The sequence below is a fragment of the Neltuma alba genome, unplaced genomic scaffold (genome assembly GCF_004799145.2).
Source record: "Neltuma alba isolate B1F8T4 unplaced genomic scaffold, ASM479914v2 tig00010855_pilon, whole genome shotgun sequence".
In the NCBI taxonomy this organism is placed as follows: Eukaryota; Viridiplantae; Streptophyta; class Magnoliopsida; order Fabales; family Fabaceae; genus Neltuma; species Neltuma alba.
The window spans coordinates 231,929-252,574 of NW_021635649.1; the positions used below are offsets into that span (position 1 = coordinate 231,929).

Here is a 20,646-nt window from a genome sequence, read left to right on the forward strand (position 1 = left end):
TTTTAGTGTTGATTTAAATTCTATGATTGATTCGAATGATGTCCAAGATAATGTACGGTTGTGCTTCTCATAGAGCTACTAAATTATTACTATGCTTATGAATTTCAACTGAATTGAGTCCATACTTGTTATTAGACTGCTACGGTTTTAGAGTTTGATTGATGAGGGAGCTAGCGAGTTGTTAGCTCATACTTTTGATTCAGTGAGTGAGCTCCAATTCTTAAGGGTATGTTTGGCTCAATGAGAGGAAGGGGAGGGAAAGGATTTTAATGGAGGGAATGAGAGGAGAGGAGAATAGAAGGATTTTAATATTATCTTGTTTGGATTTATAAAAAAAGAGGAGAGTAGAGGAGAAAATATTTTAATATGGATAATTTTGCTCTTATTTTATTTAAGATATAGGCATAATGGTCACAACATGACAAAATATAGACATAATAGTCACAAGATGACAAAATATGAATATAATGGTCACAACATAACAAAATATTGCCATTTCCTTCTAAATCCTCCCAATTTTGGAGGGGAGGTTGAGGAGGGAAGGGGAGGAAAAAATTTTAAAATTTTCCCTCCTCTTCTAAAACTTGTGTGTTGCCAAATAAGAGGAAATGATTAAAATCCCTCCCTCTCTCCCTACGAGTGTGGAATTATTGTCCAATTATTATAATATAAATCAAATTATTATTAAATTATTATTAAAGTCCAAATTAACCTATTTTTTAGATTTAATTGAAAAAATTATTGTCCAAAACCAAATAAATCAAACTATTTTGTGGAATTTAATTCCAAAATGATAATAAAACTAAATATTTGAATTATCATTAATAACGTAAAGGAATTAATAATATTAAAATTATATTAAAAAAAAGTTTTTTTTAAAAAAAAAGACCTAAATGGGCCGGCCCGTTTAAATTCTCGACCCTACAAGACCAACCCTGTTAAGCCATTTTCTATTTGAAGAGAAAAATTCCTAGTCCGGCCCTCACACTCGGCTTGCTTTTCTTGCTCTAGTTACCTACTAACTGGGGATATACAAGAAGGATGCCAATGCCATCTGTCTTGAAAATGATTGGTTATGCATTTGATAGAAGAGTTGATTTCAGCTAAAACATTTGAGGAAAAAAAATTTAAACTTTGTGGTACTTATACTTCTGCCCCAAATTGAATCTATTGACATGCTGATTGAAGCCATTGAAAACTAAGGTTCTTACAGCTTCAACGCCTTGGTCCAATGCATCATCAATCTGTTAATTTAAAGCAACGAAACCAAAGTAAAATAAACAAGAGTGACGGAAAAAAAAAAAAAAAAACGATCTGCAGCACTCAAACAGTACCGACAAATCAATCATAAATTAATCAAATTTAGGGACAATCACCGGCAGTTTCAAAGAAAAAATATAATACTAAAAAAAATCCAATGACGAGTAAGTAACATGTACTTTATTGTCATTTCTCGTACTAAACTCATCATTCAATTGTTATAAGGCTTTTGGGTAGGTAAGCACATTCCTTTTTGTTGGGACCACACGGGGATTTTCCCTAAAATCTACAGGAATCCAAGCTATGCATAATATATAGGAAGTATGGATCACAGTGCTCAGGACAGAATCCGTGTTTAGTTTGATGTAAGAGATCAATATTTTTCTTTCTGCAAAGATGTTACCTTCCTTCTATGAAAATAGACTCTCAGCTTATTTAAAAGATGAGCAAAAAGGGTGTTCGTCTTTAATCCAGACTGTTCATATGCGAAATGAAATCCGATGCAAAATGTATCAAGTGTAAAATGGATATTTTGTTAGATAAATTATGTTGCTATGAAGTAGTTACATTTTGTTATGTAAATGCTCTCAGACTCACTGTATATATATCTCCTTTGATCAATAATAAGATAAGTCATTTTTCCGAATATTTTTTTGACCGAAATTTTTCCGAATATTCAGTTTCAAAATGAAAAAGTCTTTTAATTGCCAAGTTAAAAAATGATTATTAAAACTTAATAAGAACAAAAAACCCGCAATCTTACACTATCCATATAAAATCTTGACTGCCCAAATCTTATCTCCAAGATAAACACAATGTATCACCTGTTTACGCTCAACTGAACTGAAGCGTTGTAGAAGGTAAGCTTTCATGTCCATGTTTCCAGGGGGATTACCAATTCCTACAAATACAGCATCTGTTAAATCCAATACTGCTGTAATTGATATGAATGCAGCATTTTTCAGTAATAGAACACAAGGAATTTACCGATGCAAAGTCGAGGAAATGCACGAGAGCCATCCAAATGCCCAATTACATTCTTAACTCTGTAACAATCTAACACAGGTTACATAACTCTCATGGTATGATTTGCTGGTGGTTTATGGCGAGTATAGAAAAATATATTGCTACTGATATCTAAAATAACTTACTGTCAGAATGGTTTTGGCGTGATGCTTAGGGTAAATTTTGTTTATTAGATAGAGACCTAGGAGCCTCACAAAGTAAAGAAAGCAATAAAACCTCCTTTTAGAATCTTCGGTGTTTCTCTACAACCACTACATACCAAATCTTCACCATCAAAAGGGTAAAGTTCCTTCATCCAGTAATATAAGTCCCAATTTTGAAAACCACAAAACCCAAGGAAATACTAAAATTTATGAGATACGTAAAACTTTGTTCTTTTCTTTCCATTCTTACCCTCAAGTAAGTGCCATGGGAAAAGAGTGCATATTTAAATATCAAGGGTGAGATAGGTAATTCAGATTTTTCATAAGAGGTATTTTTTGAAACATGCACTGATTACATCTGAAAATTCCCATCGGGACTTATATTTTGAGACCAAAAAAAAGGCTGAAAATTGGGCCCTATTTTAAGGGACAAAGGAAGCATTTAGTTTTGACAAATTAGAGAGGACAAGAAATTGTTATAAAACATGTTAGAGGCAATTTAACATTACCCATTGTGATGGCCATGTCCTGCTTTAGGTTGGAGCCTTAAAATACCATTTGGAAGGCTCATCTCATCATAAACCTATATTGAAAATACCACAAACTTGTTAACCGTCACTATTTTATCAAACATTACTTTGAGCGTAGCAAGGTACAGAAAAACATACTAGTAAAATATGGCGCAAGGGTACTTTATAGTATGCAGCAAGTGGTCCGACCTTCAAGTACAGCACAAAGAAGATTATTACGTCAGGCACAGAAATTCACCTAAAAAGCCACAGAACAAATATTCTTCATATGATGAGAAATAAGACACATTATGTGATGGAAAACAAACCGATTCCCCACAAAAGTTCATGTATGTTTGAGGCTTTGCCAACAAAATTGGTACTTCTCCTATTGAGCCTGTACTGATCACAAGAAGAAATCTGAATCAGTAAATTGGGAGGTAATAAGAGGAAAGAAACTATAAACACACACACATAATGGAAGTAAGTAATGCACCTATTCCAATCAAGGCTTTTGATTGAATTGTGTTCATCAAAACCCCTTCTGCCTTGGAAATTCTGTCAACCATTTCAAATCCAACCTAATAGAAAGAAAATTATAAGAACAGACACATATAAGTACAACAGAACAAGCAGCATCACATATTGGTTAACACTTACATTGTGCCTAGTGCCATGGTATTTATTTCCAGGGTTACCCAAGCCAACTAAGAGCCATGGTGTATATTCCACTTTAGCTCCATTGTTGTTTTCCGGCACTGAAGAAGGAACTGAGCACCTTGTTGCAACTGAATGCTTTGTTATGTAACGAGGAAAATGCAGTTTGCCTGGATAGGTTACACAAAAGCTTGGGGCAGATGCTGCATACAACATTGACCTACCCTAAAATGAAAAATACAAATGATGATAAAAAAAATCACTTGATCAAATAGTTCAAATTCCTCTAAATTACACCACACTGAGACATTCCAAACTGAGAAAACTGAGTAATGCATAAGGGAAAATAAAGTTTGTGGAAGCATATGGGGCAGAAATCTCCAACTACTGCTCCCTTTTTCAATCCCCAACCTACCGGAAACTTCAACAACTAAGATTAGTTTTGGGCAAAAGTATAGACTTATGTCTCTTTAAGTTTAAGGTGAACTTAATTTCAACCCAAATGTTTTATTTCTTTCACTCAAGGCCTATTTTACTAAAAAAATTTCAAACTTGTCCTGAACCCTGCTCGATCATAAACACAAAGAATTTGATTATTCAGATCCTATGTAGCAAATCAGTAAGTTCCACCAAGCTACATTGTTTTCAATTTCTTACCGCACCAGAAACAGAACTTCCTAAATTTAACTTCAGGATTGTCAACATGGCCTTCCTTCTTCATCCCAGAGTTTCCCTGACCATCAGCTTACCTTGGAATTGATTTTTATCTCTCATAGATTCGTCACATAAAACAGATTGGATTGTTCAGTTGGATAAGTTTCTCACTCCTGTGAAGCTAAAAGATCCTCATTTATTTTACATTTATATCTAAATTCCCAGCTTGCTGATTTGAACCATCATTGAGCAGAATAAGAAGCAAGTAGCTGGTAACCTGAACACAAATCATATTTTGATTTTCAGGATATACCTCTGAAAAATATTTCCAGCAACCCATGCATCCTCCAAAGGCTGCCATTGTTGTCAGCAATTTGTAATACTTCAGATCCACCACTTACTCCATTATATTTAGTTGGAAATGGTTTTACATGGGCTTAAATTAAAAATGGCGTAGTTTTATTATTTCATTCATTTTAACCTCTTTAAATGTACAAACTTCAAAGGGAAGATTGGAAATGAAGAAAGTTGGGGCTACGCTAGAAGAGAGTCAAGAATATGTTAGGAAGCATGGACGCTAAGACAGTCAGGACACGACAGTAAAATAGGAACAAAAACTTCAAGTGTTCATATGCAAATTAATGAGCCGTTTTATGTCTATGAAATTATAACTAAAACTGCGACACAACCAAAATTTGAATTCTCTGACACGTATTGAAAACTTTCGTTTTCTGAAGTCTCCATGCCTAACAGCTTCCTGCACATTCACTCAGGATTTGCTTATCCTTTAGAGCTTTCAACATGCTCTTGCTCGGATATGAAACATTGCCAAATAAGCCATCTCGAATTTTTACTACCTCCAATAAGCAGGTTGTTTTCAAGAAACAGAACCTCAACGAAAGAAGAGTTTAGGGATTTCGAGACAACAGCGGTAGATGCAGGTAAGATTCGATAGTGATATGCTATGCAACAGAGATTAGTTTTAAATTCTCAAAATTCCCCACAATTTACCCTCAGCAAATCCTATGGGTGCCGCGTGTTAAGAACGAAAGGACGGAGACTGAAGCGAAAAAGAAAAGGAAGATGCTAACCTGAAATGGAAGATGCAAAGTTGCAGCTTCTGAAGCTTCCTTGGCTTTCCTGGTCTATTTCGTAGGATGATAAGTCTGAGAAATTGGGTAGAAGGATTAACTTCAAGCGAACCAGAGGAGCGTGGGAGTTCAGAAGTACCTGGGAAGAGAAAAATCTGTTGTGGCAAAATCGGTGCGGCGCTTTAAAGTTTAAATATCTTACGTATTATTATAATAATTAATACTAAAAAAAATTAAATTAGTTGTTTGTAATAAATAGGTGTTATCTTTTTTAAAATATCATTGCTAATCAAGTATATTATTGGCTAGAACTACTATTATTAGAATGATTATTTTAAAAAAAATAAATAAATATGAAAAACAAAGTGAATTGGGGTGTTATAATTAGAACCAAAATAAAAGTTAAATAAGAATTTATATTAAAAACTAGAGGTAGTATTTGATTTTTTTTTGTGAGAATTACAATCCGATCTTAAGGCAAGCATTTAATTACTTCAAATTGATTGACAAATAAAGAATAAATAATGACAAGTTTTATAATAATAAAAAAGATAACATGTTTAGGCTATTCACTTATTTTCAAGATTTTTTTATAATTAAATTTTTTTTAGAAAATATTTAAAAAAATTATAATTGAATTTTCAAAACCCTAAAAGATCATTTAAATTTGCAAAATTCTAAACAAGTTATAATGACTAAATTGAAATTTTGACATATTTGTTGAATTTACAATTTTACCTTTTAATTTTTTAAAAAAATCTCAAAGTCACAATCACTAGCAACCGGTGCTGAAGCTTCGGCCGTCGGCTTTTTTTGTTTGAATTTTTTAACATTCGCAACTTGATTACCAACTCTTATAACAATATTCACAATTCTATTAATACTCCTCCGGTCCTTATTATAAGACCCAATTTGACTTTTTATTTGGTCCTAATTATAAGACCCAATCCATTTTATCTCTTATATTTATGTATTTTTTTCAAAGATAATCCTTCTAATAATGATAGTTTTAGCCAATATACTTAATTAGCAAGGATATTTTAGGAATAACAACACTTATTTATTATAAATAATCAACTTAACTTACTTCCTTAATCTCCTCAAATAAGTCAATTGGGTCTTATAATTAGGACCGGAGGAGTATTATTTATCATGTGTTTTCTAGGTTTTTAACCGAGATTTTTTTTAATATTTGTAACATTATTGATACCTCGTGTTTTTCAGGGTTTTAAGCTAGAAATTTTTTAACATTTGTAATATGATTATTGACAATTCATATAATGTCATTCATAATTCTATTAACACTATTAACTATTTTATATTATATATTTTTAAACTTAGAGAAATTCTTTGACCAAAAAAAATTGGAAAAATTAATGAATGGTTAACCTGATGAAATTTTTTTTAACATTAATAACGCGTGGTTAATAACTCTTTTTGAGTCTCACAGCTCGATTCACGTTATATGACATGTTTTTAAATTAATATTACTAATTTACTCTATGTTTTAATTTAATTGAATAAGTGAATATTGGGGTGACTGATGATGGTACTTGAGGTTTTTCTTAAAAAAATAATAATAATAAGAGCAACATTGTAAATTTATTAACATTTTAAAATTTCAGTTTAGTTATTATAACTTATTTATATTTTTGTAAATTCAAGTGAAATTTTGAAGTTTTAGAAATTCAACCACCAATTTCTTTTAGAATTTTTTTGATAAGTCCCTTTTTTTGGGAATTTTCCTTTTTTTTCACGTTAAGAAAGTTAAAAATTGATACTAGCAATGATGATACTAACTACGGATTCTTTTGCCAGGTAGAATTAAGTGGAAAATACTTAATTAAGCAAGATTAATGGTTTGAACTTTATAAATGTTAAAAAAAATCGTTATTAGAGATATTACAATTGGGCTTAAAAATAAGAATAACAAATTTTCAATTATAAAAATCTGATATTTTTTCTTTAATAAGTCTGTTTCTTATCAATCAGCTTTAATATTATTTTTGAGAAATTAATGAGTTGGTTTGGCACTGATGTACTTTTTTTTTTTTTTTTTGGTTCTTATCACTATGATAATGCAGTCATGCAATAAGAATTTAAACCAACCCAACATGTTAATTCAAATAGGGATCAGTTGCACCGGTAAACATGTTTTAAGAGACCACTAATTCCAACCATACAGGTCACCGGTAAACATGTTATATTTAATAGAATCGACCCCTTTTTAATTTTTTTAGAAAGGAATTTCAAATAGGGATAAATGAGTCATTTGTCTTGGCTGAAAAATTACGCATGTAAGAGTTAACAAATAAATTGTATATGAGAGAAGAGACCACTAAAGTAAAAAAATTAAAATCGTTCACCTCATGAACAACTTCACTTTTTCGACGTCACATTCAAAAAACAGTTCTTTGAGTGAACGAGTTCTGCATAAGTTTAAAGGGGTGTTTGGATACCCTGAAAAGTGATTCTCAGAAGTACTTTCTGTAAATCGAGATAAACTCCTCCACATATTTACCTCGTAGACCATAAAATCACTTTTGAAATCATAGTTTGGTTTCTATCCAAACACCTCCTAAAATTGTTCCTCTAGTGAACAATCGGCATTTTGAAAAATAATTCCCATCATATAGCATTTGGTTTAGGGTAATGTCAAAGGAAACATTGAAAAGGCCTAATGACATTAAAAACAAAAGATCAAGTACATCATAAGGGTAATGTCAAAGGAAACATTGAAAAGAAATTAGGGTGTGTTTAGATAAGTGATGACAAAACTGGCTTTTATTTCATCTGATTTTTGTAAACGTGGGTTAAAGTAGAAGTTAATTAGTGTAATATGATTTATATTTAGATTAACTTTTATAAAAGTCAGTTAATAAATTAAAACTTGTTTGGATAAATAATAAAAAAGCAAGTTCAGATATAAAATGATTGAAAATGGTACCACATTCTCCAAACTAATTTGCTTGATTTATAAATTTATTTGTAATCTAGTAATATATATACATATTTTAGAGAGATCATGTAAGATACGATATAATCAAATAATTTATTTAGCTTTTATAATCTCTTCAAATCCACTAGGTCTTATATTGAGGATTTAACACAGCATATCACATGTATATAATTTGATAAATTTAGAAAAAATAATAAATGAAAAATAATTAAATTATTACCGGAAAAAAATCATATTATTAGATTAAGATAAGACTCACTTATATACTCTTATTATTCTCTTCATTTTCATTGTTTCTCTCTCTGCGTTAGACACGGAGAAAGTTAAAATCCCACCCAAACAACCTTCAGTCTGGAAACAAGTCTCAAACTTGCGTTTCACAGGGTCCCAGACACTTTTCCTCGTCGAAATGGCAATCCCAACACGCTGTCAGTAATTACAAATGAGGGAGAATTAACTACAACTACATTAAAAATAATAAACAAAGGAAGAAAGGCCGAAATATCTTCCGAAAAAACATTTCCTGTGCCTATCCTTTTATTAGCCACTCCACTTGAGCACATTGTTTAATTGACGCCAAGAGTTTGTAGTAATGTGGTTCCAAGAGAAAATAGTGAGGATTTAATGATTCAAGAAAGAATGAGGAGGTGTTTTGATATAAACCAAACCATGGTTTCAGAAGTGCTTTTACGGATTAATAAGTAAATATGTGGAGGAGGTTACCTCGTTTTGCGGAAAAGTGATTCTGAAACCATGGTTAGGGGTGTTTGGAAAACCAAAAACCATGGTTTCAGAAATACTTTTCCGCAAACGAGGTAATCTCCTCCATATATTTACTTCGTAATCCATAAAAGCATTTCTGAAACCATGGTTTGGTTTCTATCCAAACACCTCCTTGGTTTTGCCAAACACCCCTGAAACGAAGACACTTCTAAAATGATCATCCCTCGCTTCAAGCCCATTGAACATATTGGAGAGGCTGACCTTGAAAACACGCCCACTAATATCACAGAAGAACACACGTCTTGCTTTCGGCTGTATGTAGTATTATGACCCAACCATTAGAATTAATGATTGGGTTCAGATGCAGCAAAAAATAGCTAGGAGCCAAATGTGAATTAACCAGATTATGAGTGAAGGCTAAATTAGAGAAGGACAATAAATTCTTGATCTCTCCTGCGACATTGAGAGGATTTGAGATACTCTTCTCATGTCATCGAAGCCTATGTTTCTCTTCCTCCACATTCATGCGTATTTGGTACTTAATTAATTTAGATTCATATGTCATTGGATTCTAAATAGATATACCTCCTTTAACATAACTTTTATTCAAAAAGTTAAAATTATGCTTTTGTTTCAGAAATATTCAATTTTTTTACGCGATCTAATTATCATTCATACATTAGCCATTCTATTATTGTTAATACAGCACGCTACTAAAGTTTGAGACTAGTAATATGCAGATTTTCATCAACTCAAGTTCATGAGGCACTTGAATCAGCTGATCAGCTCTTAGATAGTGATCATTTTTTGCCTCATAAATCCTCGCTGGTATTTTTGTGTCAACGTGAAGTCAAGAAAAACTTTCACATAGGGGCAGTTAGTATCTCCCCATGGTGATCCAAGTCCTTTCTGACGAATATCCAATTCAAAATCTTCCATCTTATACACATTATAAATACAAAAAAAGGGTACAAGAACATGGACAATTACAGTATGGTAGGATACCATAAATCCAAGGACATGGACAATTGTTTCCTTCATATGCGTTCCACATGCAACACCATCACTTTTATAAGCTCTATGGCTTCCATCAAAGCTCTAACTTCAAGGATTCCTCAGTTCAGTTCCATGGTGATATGTCTACATGTTACATGTTGGATTTCCTTTCCCATCTCTCCTTAGTATCAAGCCTACAAATGTGACAACAACAATTATTGTGAACAGATCACATGAAGTATAGAAAATCCAAGCCATACACAAATCAAACAGATAAATTATTAGAAATTGATAAGGGTCCTAAGCAGTGCATGGAGTTAGAGAAACGAATTGTACTGAACATGGCTCATAATAGTAGGGCAGGAAGACATCCAATGCAATAACCGTTTTAGAAGCCTTTCTAAGTGATTTGAAAAATTCAGTGCGGTAAATGAAAACTGTAGGAGAGAATTATACTTAAGGAATTTAACTATACAATCCAGTTAAAATTTGTGATGTATAACTTTCTCAAAGGTACAGTTTTCGTCCTTACAAGTTTCATCTTCTCACTAAATATTTTAGTTCCTAAATAAAAAAGCCCTAAAACCCCTGCTGCATGGACACAGTAGAGCAAACGCCAGACTATATGAGATAACATGTCCAACAATTTCAGAGAGCATATGAAAAGTTATGAAACACGCAGCGCATGTCGAAGCGTTAATGAAACATAGCCAGACACATTTCATGTATTTCAGCAGACTCTTATCCGCCATATGTTTCCTTTCAATTAGGACGTGTCTGGGAAGTTCTCCATACCAATTACCATTAGTTTTTCTTTGGAAACTCAATAGGCACCTTACATGTGCATTTACGTGCATCAAGAACATGAATAGTAATGCTAGAACAAGCATATTTAATTCTAATCATCGAGAAATGAGTGCTAATTGATAAAAGGGGGAAATCAACCAGGTCAAGTAATACCCACCCCCAATGCAACTTCTGTCGCTTCTTTGATGTGTGATTCATAGATACATTATCCTGCTCCAAGGAGGATTCCTTTTTGTTATCATAGACTTCACAATTCAAAAGACTTGGCTCCTTGCTATCAACATTTGAAACTTCAGAGTCCTGGATGCTGAAGTCATGGACTTTAGATGTTTTGGTATGATCTGCAAGACACGAAATTTCAGATGAACGTTGGAAGTTAAATAATATTTAAAAAGTAATAATAATAACCTCAACTATAAAATAACCAGAATAACCTTTGCCTTTTGCATTATTCTTTGACTTTGACTTTATCTGTAAGCGCCTCTTGTGCAGTTCCTATGACATTTAAATTTTCAGACACTATCAGTGAGGATAGTAATAAACATGTAAGTAACTACATAAATATAGGGGTAGAATTGATTTACATTAAGCCCCAAAAAAAATGACAAAGAAAATAATGTTCAAGCACCGACTAAATCTTCCCAGCAGTGAATACCCAGATTCGTAATCAAAATTTGCATGTTGCGCTCAGACATTCAACATTATAGTTTTAAAGTCAATAACAGGAATCTAGCTATACAACAGCAACAGCTACTTAGCGGAGACAGAAGCAAGAAACAGCCATTTCCACCCTCCATGTCAACCAGTGAACTCGAATTCTTTTTAATCTAGGCCTTTTATCCAAGAGAATTATGAAGGAACAGAGAATTATTCTGTGGAACAGACTGTTAAGACTTGTTGGGTGGCATGGACTTTGCCTCAACACTAGGAAGCAGTTTATCCTCATATGATTATAAGGTTTTGGCAAGAAAAAGAAAATGTTCAAGGAAATGCGTTCAGACTAGATACAACAGAGAAGAGTTTTCTGGTTTATTTGGCCGGAAAAGAAGCTGAACTCTCGAAGGACATCTATCTACCCTAACATTTGTTGGTTAAGATGGTTTCTACGGCCCAACTTTGACAGGTTTTAAGGGAAATCTCTCTTATTCGTATGCAAAGAGAATGACTAACCTTGCATAATGCCTAAGCTATTGTTGCCTTTTTCTGTTCTTTTCTTCTTCGGATCCTTGTTTTCCTTGTTATCATGTAGGATAATTTATCCTGCCACAAATTTTGTACCTTTCAGTTCAGGAGTACAGCTAATATTTCTCTTGCAGCAAACTAAGGGTCTATTGCATATGCTTTTTTAGCCCACAACAAAAACCCTCTTGGAAGTTCCATCAAACTATTGGAAGCCGAAAACTCATTAACGCCTCTAACAGATCATTGCAATGAAATGGATACATGTCGCACTCAATTTCAATATAAACATCAGCACGAAAGTAATTTTTTTCTGCAAATATGGAAATATTCTTTCCTTTCTTTGTCGCCATTATCCCACAGCAGCAAGATGCATAAAATTCTCCAAATTTTCAAATGATGGAAATTCTGAAAGGCAGACGTACTAGACGAAACTAGCCACATCACAGAAACATCGCGCCTAATTATTAATTAAAAAAAGAAAAAGAAAAAGCAAAGAGTCATGAGAAAGAAACTAGAGTACTCGGAATTTTAAAAGCTGCTCGGAAGTGAGTCCTCTGGCTGCGAAATTGGGCCGTAGACAAGGCGTTGATGCGATTGCTGCTTCTCTTCTCCGATCCTCTTCTTCCTTTTCCATAGCCAAGTATTCCCACCGTCCCCGACTCCGTCGGAAAAGTTCGTCGCCGACACATAACAGCAAATATCGGGGGGAAATGGAAAAACAAACTTATGGAACGACGTCGTCTTAAAGTTCGCTGTTTTCCCTTTTCCCCTTATTTAAATAAGTAAGAATTAAATAAAAAATTATAAATTCACAAAATTCAAATTAGGGAAAATGACGGAAAAAGGACGGTTGAAATTTGAAATGACAAAATGGGTATACAAATAACTGAAATGACCAAATGGGTATGGGGTATCAATCTGGAATTTTGTCAATTCAGTAGAAAGACTAAAATACCCTCAACCTCTCTGAAGATATGAACTGCAAAGAAAACAATAATATACCAGAAGAGAGAGAGGCTGAGAAGACGAAGCTAGAGCAAGGGTGGAAATCTGGAAAGAGGGAAAAGGTAAGCAATTTTTCCGTTAAAACGCTAGTATCACCCGATTTCTTTGTTGCTGCATGCTCGAATGGGGATGGATCTGTGAGTGTAGAGGGTTTGGATGAATAATTTGACCAGGACGAGAGAGTGACGCGTCGGAAATGGAAAAATGGTGACAAACAGTAAGCATGAAGTGGTCAGTGTTGTTAAATTCATTACTGAAATTGTAAAATCCTATATTTAAGTTGTCAATGGAGTAAGTGGGTGTGTGTATTTTTTGGGTGTTTCGAAAGATAAATGAAATTGATTATTGGGTAACTAAAATATTGATTTATGCTTCTTTGTTGCAGGTTAGCAGGCTTTGATGACATCTGATATTGGGTCTAACATTGAGGAGTAATTTTTTGGTGTAAATAGAATAACTTTTGAACCCTTAATTTTTTGGGAGAATAGTTGATAGAGAGGTTATCCTTTTTGTAAATGATGTTAACTGGGTAGGATATGTTTGTAATCTGAATGACAAGGAAACATTAGGTGGTGGTTTAATCTTAATGTTAACTTGTCATTTGAATACAAGTTATGTAACTTCTGTCATAGGCGTACTGGTTTTTGGTAAATATTATCACTTCAGTAGTCAATTCCATTATACATGTAGTAAAGTCTGAATGTTAATATAAACATATCATGATGTTCTTCAGGTGTACTTGTATGCTATTTTGTCAACACATTTTTACCATTTGCTTAATTCCTCTAAGGGAGATGGCGGAAGTTGCCAATGGGCATGACCGGAGTGGTTAATTTGATTACAAATGTTGTTACTCACATTACAAATGTTGTTATTATCATTATCGGGGTAGTGAGTGGCTATGGCATGTCATCTTACAAGCATGTGTGTGTGTTCATTGCTGCTGGGGCTATTAATGCTTGAGGTTGCAGGATTCAAGTTTTGGAAATTTAGAAGTTGATATAATAGTGTTCAGAGACTGTTTAATGAATCTGAATTATATATTAGCATGTTCTGAAAGTGAAAATAATTTACAGATTATATATTATTGCTAGTTGAAATGTTTTGAAGGTTAAAAGCTAATTCAATACTTGTAAAATATTTGTATATATATGAGTATATGGGTTATTGCTTGTGAATTGATGCTTGTGAAATTAAAGTATCGAGGCATAAAACTGATTTTCCTTTCTTTTTTTTTTTAAAAAAACTGTTGGTTTGAGGATTGAAGAGCTAGAGATTAAAAACTGATTTGGACATAATGATTTATGTCTCTAAGTGCTGAATTATGATTGTGCTGTTTGAATCAGATTGTTTTACAACCTGTGAGCTCAAAGTAGGAGCTGAAAAATCAGTTTCAAGTTACTGAATTATGCATTCGTGTGGTGGCTAGTGAATCATGACCTTAATTCAAGACATGACAAAGCATTGAGCTTGTTTTCATCAAATGAAGCCACCACACTGACCAAAAGACAACATCTGTGGTAGTAGTAAAAATTACGTAAATTAAACATATAGTATTTGTGAAAGTAGTGTTCAGATATTGTCAAAATACTTGACTTATGGTTGTAGGTTGTAAGTTATGATATTTGTTGGCTTAATTTAAATCTTTTTTGGAATAATTTCACTAAACAAGTAATGATAATTACAACATGCATAATGAAAGTTGTAACTTCTGTCATGGCATTTGCAACTCAATTATTTGTACCCCAAATTACATCTATTTGGACCCAAATTTCACTACACACATAATGGGATTAACAACATTCGTAATGCAAGTGACCACTTCCGTATTACCATTTGCAACTCGTTTATTTTAAACCAAAGTAACATGTATTTGGAGCCAATTTCACTACTCCAATAATGATAATGACAACATTTATAATATGAATTACAATTTTTGTAATGAGAGTTATCATCTCGCTATTGTTATTTGCAACTCGTTTATTTCAAACCCAAGTAATATATATTTGGAGCTAATTTCACACTCCTGATAATGATAATGACAAAATTTGTAATGTGAATTACAATTTTCGTAATGAGAGTTACAATTTCGCTATTACCATTTGCAACTGGTTAATGTGAAATGAATTTAACATGTATTTGGAGCCAATTTTACTACCCTAATAATGATAATGATAATATTTGTAACGTGAATTACAACTTTTGCAATAAGAGTTACTATCTCGCTATTGCCATTTGTTAACTCATTTCTTTCAAACCCAAATAACATATATTTTCAGCCAATTTTACTACCCCGATAATGATAATAATAACATTTGTAATGTGAATAACAACATTTGTAATCAAATTAACCACTTCGGTCATGCCCATTGGCAACTTCCTCCATCTCCCTTAGAGGAATTAAGCAAATGGTAAAAATGTGTTGACAAAATAGTATACAAGTACACCTGAAGAACATCATGATATGTTTATATTAACATTCAGACTTTACTACATGTATAATGGAATTGACTACTGAAGTGATAATATTTACCAAAAACCAGTACGCCTATGACAGAAGTTACATAACTTGTATTCAAATGACAAGTTAACATTAAGATTAAACCACCACCTAATGTTTCCTTGTCATTCAGATTACAAACATATCCTACCCAGTTAACATCATTTACAAAAAGGATAACCTCTCTATCAACTATTCTCCCAAAAAATTAAGGGTTCAAAAGTTATTCTATTTACACCAAAAATTACTCCTCAATGTTAGACCCAATGTCAGATGTCATCAAAGCCTGCTAACCTGCAACAAAGAAGCATAAATCAATATTTTAGTTACCCAATAATCAATTTCATTTATCTTTCGAAACACCCAAAAAATACACACACCCACTTACTCCATTGACAACTTAAATATAGGATTTTACAATTTCAGTAATGAATTTAACAACATTGACCACCTCATGCTTACTGTTTGTCACCATTTTTCCATTTCCGACGCGTCACTCTCTCGTCCTGGTCAAATTATTCATCCAAACCCTCTACACTCACAGATCCATCCCCATTCGAGCATGCAGCAACAAAGAAATCGGGTGATACTAGCGTTTTAACGGAAAAATTGCTTACCTTTTCCCTCTTTCCAGATTTCCACCCTTGCTCTAGCTTCGTCTTCTCAGCCTCTCTCTCTTCTGGTATATTATTGTTTTCTTTGCAGTTCATATCTTCAGAGAGGTTGAGGGTATTTTAGTCTTTCTACTGAATTGACAAAATTCCAGATTGATACCCCATACCCATTTGGTCATTTCAGTTATTTATATACCCATTTTGTCATTTCAAATTTCAACCGTCCTTTTTCTGTCATTTTCCCTTCAAATTAACTAGATTTAAGGAGTGTTTGAATAGAAATCAAATTATGATTTTAGAAGTATTTTTACGATATACGAAATAAATATATAAAGAAGTTTGTCTCATTTTATAAAAAATATTTTTTAAAAATACTTTTATATGTATTCCAACACCCTTTTAGGGGGTGTTTGGCAAAAAATTTGCCAAACACCTCCATTTTTTTTAAAACCAAGGTTTTGGTCAAAACCAAGGTTTTGCCCAACAAAACCTTGGTTTCAGATAAGCAGGCGGAGGGACAATTCTACGGAGGGAACAGGCACGCGGGGGGGGGACTCATTCAGCACGCTGGGGGGGTATACTATTCAGCTCAGGGGTACAATTATTTGGCAAAATAAATCATTTTTTTAAAAACATATTTATTTATTTTACTAATATATATACACACTAATTTCTTATTATTTATATTATTTATGCCATATTTATTATGTTGTCAAAATATATATTATTAATAAATTTATTACTTCAGATAAACATATATTATGAAATATATATTATATGTAATTATCATTTAAATTTATGTCCTTTTTAGTAATTTTTACATATCAAAAAGCACTTCTGACAATAATTATCCAAACACTCTCACTTTATCAGAATCACTTTTCCAGAAAATCTATTCTTTCAAAATCTATTCTCTCCAAAATCTATTCTCCAGAAGCTATTCTGCAAACCATGGTTTTGCTTCATCCAAACACCCCCTTAGTTCTGCATTGGGTAAGGGGGAAGGAAAGAAGAAAAATAAAGGAAACAACAATTATTGCTCGAGCTGGAAGAGATCAAGATTCTCTGTACTCCAAGTCGAAAGGGATCTCAAGCTAAATATTCTTATATCCTGGTCCTCCAGCATAATTCAACCTAATATAAATGTGCTTATATGAAGAATTTGGTATGATTCGGGCGACAATGATTCTATCTATGTGTCCAATATTTCTTTCCTATTAATTAAAATTTAATTCACATATAAACTCATATAATTATACAAGTTTATAGTTCAATTCCATTGCAAACTTACAATGACAATCATGATTATATGTCAAATAGATTAGGGTTTGGTTGCTTTTTTAGTATGATAATAATCTTTACATTAGTAACAATGATTACCAAAAGTTTGATAATTCACATTCATACCTCCCCCATGAACTTCTAACTCACATGATACTCCTCCCTTCCTCTCATAGAAGAGGTTGTGGGTTAATGAGTGTGTATGTAAGGGTGCGTTGGTCCCCCTCACTCTTATATTGGGTGGGGGGGTGTTGAAGTGCCTAAGTATTTTAAAAAAAAAAAAAACTATTCATTGCTACAATTCATAATCTAAATTAATTTTGATGTTTCAACGAGCATAAATGTAAATCATTTGTAATTTATTATAGTATAAAAAGAATACAATAAAGTAATAAAATTTTTCATATTTATCTTTATCAACCACCAAAAAAAAATTTTCTCTCTGCATTTATAAATTATTTTCACATCAATCTTCTCTTTCTCTCTTTTCAATGAAAAATAATTAAGGGTAAAATTAAAAAACCATTATTATCTTTTGCTTTTAACATAAGAGCTAGATGGTAAATTTGTAAATATTAAAAAAATTAATTAAATTAGTTGTTTGTAATAAATACGTATTGACCTTCCTAAAATATTCTTATTAATTATGTATATTGGATATTTGATAAAAATTTCTTGACATATGCACAGTGCAATCATCATAAGGATTATGAAATACTACTTCCGGTCCTTAATATAAGACTCTGTTTGACTTTTATTTTGGTCTTAAATATAAGACCCCAATTTATTTTGTCTCTCATATTTACTCAATTTTCTCTAAGATAGTCCTTCTAATAATTAAGTTCTAGTTAATACACTTGATTAGCAAGGATATTTTAGGAAAGACAACACCTATTTAGGACAAATAACTAACTCAACTTACTTCCTTAATCTCCTCAAATTAGTTAATTGGCTCTTATAATTAGGACTAGAGGTAATACTTGGGGTAAAATAGATAAATATGAGAGACAAAATATATGGAAGTCTTATATTTAACATGAAATTGAATTTGTAACTAGATTTTATATTTAGAATTAAAGGTAGTAACAAGTATCTAAGTGATTTAGATTTATTAAATAAAAAAAAATTTCCCGACAAGTGGCTTATAATAAGAAAGGTGTGCGCCTCTGTATGTATCACTTGCTCCATCTGTTGGAAACTGCAAGATCAACTCACGGGTCGAAATCTAGTTATGCAATTAAAAAATAATTACTACTTTTTAATATTAGGCTCGAAAAGCCATTATCCTCGTTTTCGATGTATTAATTTAATCCGCCAAAGAGTCTTTTTGTTGGCCTAATATAATTATCAATTTGTATAATATACCAACATAATACCACAAATAATTTCAAAGCTACTAATTATTTATTGTCAAGGTTGGCTCTATTTACACGAATATTGAATTCACACTAATTAACAACGTCAAGTCTAGTTAAGGACTAGTAATTCTTAATATAAAACATTAAGGTCTGAATTTATACTGGGTGGTATGTTTAAATTAATTGCAACGTCATGTCTTAAATAGGATTATTTTAAAAAGAAATTGAATTCACATTTTTTATATTACTTCCGACTCTAATCATAAGAGCTAGTTGACTAATTTGAGAAAATTAAGGAAAGAAGTTAAGTTAGTTATTTGTAATAAATATGTGTTTTCTTTTCTAAAATATTCTTGTTAATTAAGTATATTGGCTATAACTACTATTGTTAGAAGAATTATTTTGAAAAAAAATGCAAAAATATAAAAGACAAAATAGATTGGAGTCTTATATTTATGACTAAAATAAAAGTCAAACAAAGTCTTATATTAAGGACCGGAGGTAGTAATATATATATGTATATGTATCACATTTTCAGTGATTAAATTAACTATTGATGACAATCTCAATTCCCTCCCGGGGGGGAGTTAGCTCTAAATCAAGACCTTTTTGCTAGAATTGATGAAATTGTATTTTTAAGAGAAAACTTAATTTTAAAAAAAATCCAAAGTTAGTAATGAATTGAAGTTGCTTTTTTGTTTTAATTTAAACTCTGAATCATTATCTTTGACAAAAAATTAAGGTGGGTTAAATATTGGAGGTTAACAATGACTAGGTAAAATATTTATTTTATTTTAAGCAAATTTTTATTGTTTAAATGATCATTTAATTTTTTTTTTATGAATATGAAAAGTAATTTTTATTATATCTAACTATTGCGAACAATTAAGTTACTAAAAATTATTCAAAATGAAACATTATTTTATTATTACCCAGAATTACAAGAAATATAAATTATCATTCATACTTTTTAAAATTTTTTACTCAACCTTTTTGTTTTTTATTTCGCCACTACTCAATCTTTTTGATGTACTATTGATATTGATGTTTGAATTTACCGCTTTAAAATAATACTAATCTGACATCATAAATGTCAAGTGAAAAAATTATTTTTATATAAAATTTAATTTTTAAAAAATGCTGATATTCTTTTTTCATCTATTTTGGGTTTTCAATTAAAATTCAAGTTATTCCCCGCTGGGCCTCTTTAAATAAATACTCCAATATGAGTTGCAATTTGGAAAATTCAGGTAAAAATTGAAAGCTTTAGGTGGAAAAATTTGCAACGGTGAGAAAATTTACACTCACGTTTGACACCATTGGGTTAGTTGGTATTTCTTGCCGTCCTAAATTTGAAAATTATATACTTTACAAAAATTTAAAAAAAGTAGTAAAATTATTAATTTATATGAAATATTAGTTATTTTTCCTCCAATCAAATATTCTCGTGCGTAATTTTTATTATAAAATATTCTTTAATTATTTATATTGAAATTACTTTTATTAATAAAAACCTTTTAAATATGCGCAAGCAATCGAATTTGTTTAAAGAAAATCATAAACTTTTATTAAAATCACTTGGTATAGTTTATAAAAAAAAATAACTTAGTATGAAAAAATATTATTGTATTAAAAAGAAAAGAGTAGTATTTAAAAAATAAAAAAGGAATTTCACGAAAAAAGGTAAACCTATATGTTTGGTTCTCTTGTATAAAAAATTGTATTAGTTTCTTAAGTTTATAAAATATATTTTCAGTTTCTTAATTTAAACACTGCTGATTATATTTACAGAAAATGATTATTTAACCAGTTTAAATGGTGAATTTATAATTAAATAGTGACAGAAACATACTTAAATTTGATTATTTCGATATAAAATTT

The 20,646-nt window shown here is 31.6% G+C and overlaps 2 protein-coding genes across 3 annotated transcripts; both read right to left on the reverse strand.

The window, feature by feature from the left end:
• Window positions 1-1,040: 1,040 nt before the first annotated feature.
• LOC114759493 (chloroplastic group IIB intron splicing facilitator CRS2-B, chloroplastic) lies at window positions 1,041-5,430 on the reverse strand. 2 transcript variants are annotated; one of them, XM_028948671.1, is made up of 9 exons: window positions 5,341-5,430; window positions 3,599-3,815; window positions 3,435-3,519; window positions 3,268-3,335; window positions 3,098-3,148; window positions 2,939-3,012; window positions 2,248-2,306; window positions 2,085-2,161; window positions 1,041-1,244 (listed from the first exon to the last, which is right to left on the reverse strand). In XM_028948671.1, the coding sequence occupies exons 2-9, from the start codon at window positions 3,809-3,811 to the stop codon at window positions 1,128-1,130; spliced, it is 744 nt and encodes a 247-aa protein (XP_028804504.1). In that variant the 5' UTR covers window positions 3,812-3,815; window positions 5,341-5,430; the 3' UTR covers window positions 1,041-1,127. The 2 variants fall into 2 exon arrangements, with proteins under 2 accessions (XP_028804504.1, XP_028804503.1); XM_028948670.1 differs by having other exon boundaries at window positions 3,599-3,820.
• Window positions 5,431-9,883: 4,453 nt separating this feature from the next.
• On the reverse strand, window positions 9,884-12,671 carry LOC114759501 (uncharacterized). The gene is made up of 4 exons (XM_028948677.1): window positions 12,528-12,671; window positions 11,260-11,320; window positions 10,983-11,166; window positions 9,884-10,212 (listed from the first exon to the last, which is right to left on the reverse strand). The coding sequence occupies exons 1-4, from the start codon at window positions 12,639-12,641 to the stop codon at window positions 10,170-10,172; spliced, it is 402 nt and encodes a 133-aa protein (XP_028804510.1). The 5' UTR covers window positions 12,642-12,671; the 3' UTR covers window positions 9,884-10,169.
• Between the last annotated feature and the right edge of the window lie 7,975 nt (window positions 12,672-20,646).